The 2,322-nt window shown below is 41.5% G+C and overlaps 1 protein-coding gene across 1 annotated transcript in view; it reads left to right on the plus strand.

Annotated features, from left to right (window-relative positions):
* The window catches only part of SLC4A11 (solute carrier family 4, sodium borate transporter, member 11), a gene marked incomplete at its 5' end in the record, with an annotated part of 62,907 nt that overhangs the window by 20,384 nt on the left and 40,201 nt on the right, over positions 1-2,322 (plus strand). The window contains one exon of the mRNA XM_010138202.1: positions 1,855-1,901. Within this exon, the coding sequence (XP_010136504.1) occupies positions 1,855-1,901 (47 nt within the window). The remainder of the gene's footprint in view (positions 1-1,854; positions 1,902-2,322) is intronic.

Consider the following 2,322-nt stretch of genomic DNA (forward strand, 5'->3'; position numbering starts at 1 on the left):
GGCGGTTTCTCTCTAGAACCATTTCTTGCAAGAGCAGAAAACCCAAAACATTTTTTCTCCTCAATGAATATTTATGGCTTCCACATCTTCCAGCATATTTTTGCATGTGTAATTAGGCTGTAAATTGAGTAAGTGAGCATAAGAGAACTACAAACGTAAGAGCCTGGGGAGAGCGCTTGATGTTTCTGGTTTATTTGGGTGCTTGTTTTAATAATAAATAGCATTTTTTAGATGAAACAGCTTGTGTTTTCCAAAAGCTGTGTCAAAAGCAGTAATAATTGGGACTGTTGCACCAGCAGACTTGTCTAGTTAAGTGATGCTTTTAATCGCATCTACAGCATCCAAGTAAACTTTGGGAGAAGTTGGGTGATGTAACCAGAGCCTCTGACCCATCTTGTTTCGTTTAGTGGGAGATGAAGGCAATCCTTTCCCTCTTTTCCACTGTGGTCGACTCTGCTCCCAGTTTCAGTTGCAGCTTTTTAACCCCACTGTGGACCTGCCCTGAGTTCCTGTTTAATTAGGGATTATTTTGGTTAAAGCAGATTTCTGTATGGGGGGAAAAAATTTTTTTTTTTTGGAGTTCTGATGTTTTCACCTGAATTGTATCCTCAGCTTATTTTCTGAAAAATAATAGGGCTGGGCTTGAGGGTGCCCGTGTGTCTGGTCAGCCTGTGAAATGGGATTGCAGCAGTTCTTACAGATTAGGATTTTGAAGTCCAGATCTAGAATGGAAAGGAAGCAAAAACCTCATCTGAACAGCTGTAGCTCTGTCTTACATCTGTACTTTTCCACAGCTTGGCCTCTGGAAAAGTTTTTGGTCTTCAGTGGGTTTTTTCCATGCTGTCACTGGGCTCATTTGAATGAAAACTGTTCATGTGTCTCAGGTATAATTCTGGTAGCAGCTCACTCTTGTGGTTTTTTTGGAGATTGTGAAGATGAGGACTTAAAGGACGACTTGCAGCTGGACTTGATCATATTAAAGGTCTTCTCCAACCTAAACCTTTCTATGATGCACAGACAGTACCTGACAGTACTAGTGATGCTACAGAGAAGCTGCCTGGGATGCCAGCAGTATGGAGTGGGCTCGTGGCAAAACAACTGGGGTTTATTTGTTTTTTGTTTTGTTTTTTTTTAGCTTACACCCCCAAAATTGTTTCATAGATGCTCTAAGAAAATGTTAATATTGGTTCATGGAAGTTTGTATCAGGAGCTTCCTTAGTACCCCTGTCCCTGTATTTTGGCCACTTATTAGGCATCATTTAAGTCTCTAAACAACAGTTTTGTCTCCCAAGAGCTTGGTTGCTTTACACATAGATTTATGGAGGCAATGTGGTGAGTTGACAGGACATTAATGTGCTCATCTTCGAGTCAGTGGGTGTGATCTCTCGCAGCCGGCTCCCTTGGAATTGCCTGGATGTTATTGTTGACTCTTTAGCGAGGGCAAGAATGGTTTCCAAATAAGTGTGACTCATGCAATCTTAGCCTCAATCTATCAAACAACGATGCATTGGATTAAATGATTACCTAAAGGAATTAGGAGTTAGGTTTTTTTAGGAGGCAGGGAGGAGAAGCGAAGAGTAAAAATATGTAGGGAATCTGAAATAAACACCAATCAAACTGCAAGACACAAATGCCAGCTGAGCAGGTAATGCCAAAGGCTGCTTCTACACGTGGTTTACACTTCCAAAATGGGAAAAGTTGTAAAAATTGAATCTCTGTTTTTCTCTAGAGGTCATCCTCCGCCAAGGGAGTGATACTGCGCTTTGTGCTGAGCCTTCTGTTTGGTTTCTGCTGCCTGTTAGGTACCTGTGATAGCAACACTTTTCTGATTTTATTTTAATTTTCTCTTTCCAGCTGAAAATGAAAGTGCTGGCTGCGTGTTACTGCACACATCAAGGAAGGTAAGTAGAGATGCTGTGTGACCATTTTTTTTCATCTAGAGGCAGAGAAAAGGATCTCAAAACGCTGTGGGGGTGGGAGGTGTTTTTTACTGGCGTAAACAGAAGGCATATTAATATCTCTTCTGTTGAATTAATCTTTCTTTAAACCTAAAAAGCTGTGCTGCTTGTTCTCCAAACAATTTCTGTGTAATTCTGATTATTCCACTGCTTTTTGTCCCAGACAATTCCTTGACATGTTAATTCATCACTTTCTCTTCTGCAGCTGCCTGCGAAGGGAGGGATCCAAGCCTACACCATAGAGATTCAGGCTGCTGAGCTCCTCTCGAGCTGAAAGCAGAAACATCCAATAGACATGGCTGTGATTTGGTTTCCTGTTTATTCCAACTAATCAGATCTGCCTACACGAGGTTCAGCCGGAGTG

This window comes from Buceros rhinoceros, unplaced genomic scaffold (genome assembly GCF_000710305.1).
Source record: "Buceros rhinoceros silvestris isolate BGI_N320 unplaced genomic scaffold, ASM71030v1 scaffold21906, whole genome shotgun sequence".
Lineage (NCBI taxonomy): Eukaryota > Metazoa > Chordata > Aves > Bucerotiformes > Bucerotidae > Buceros > Buceros rhinoceros.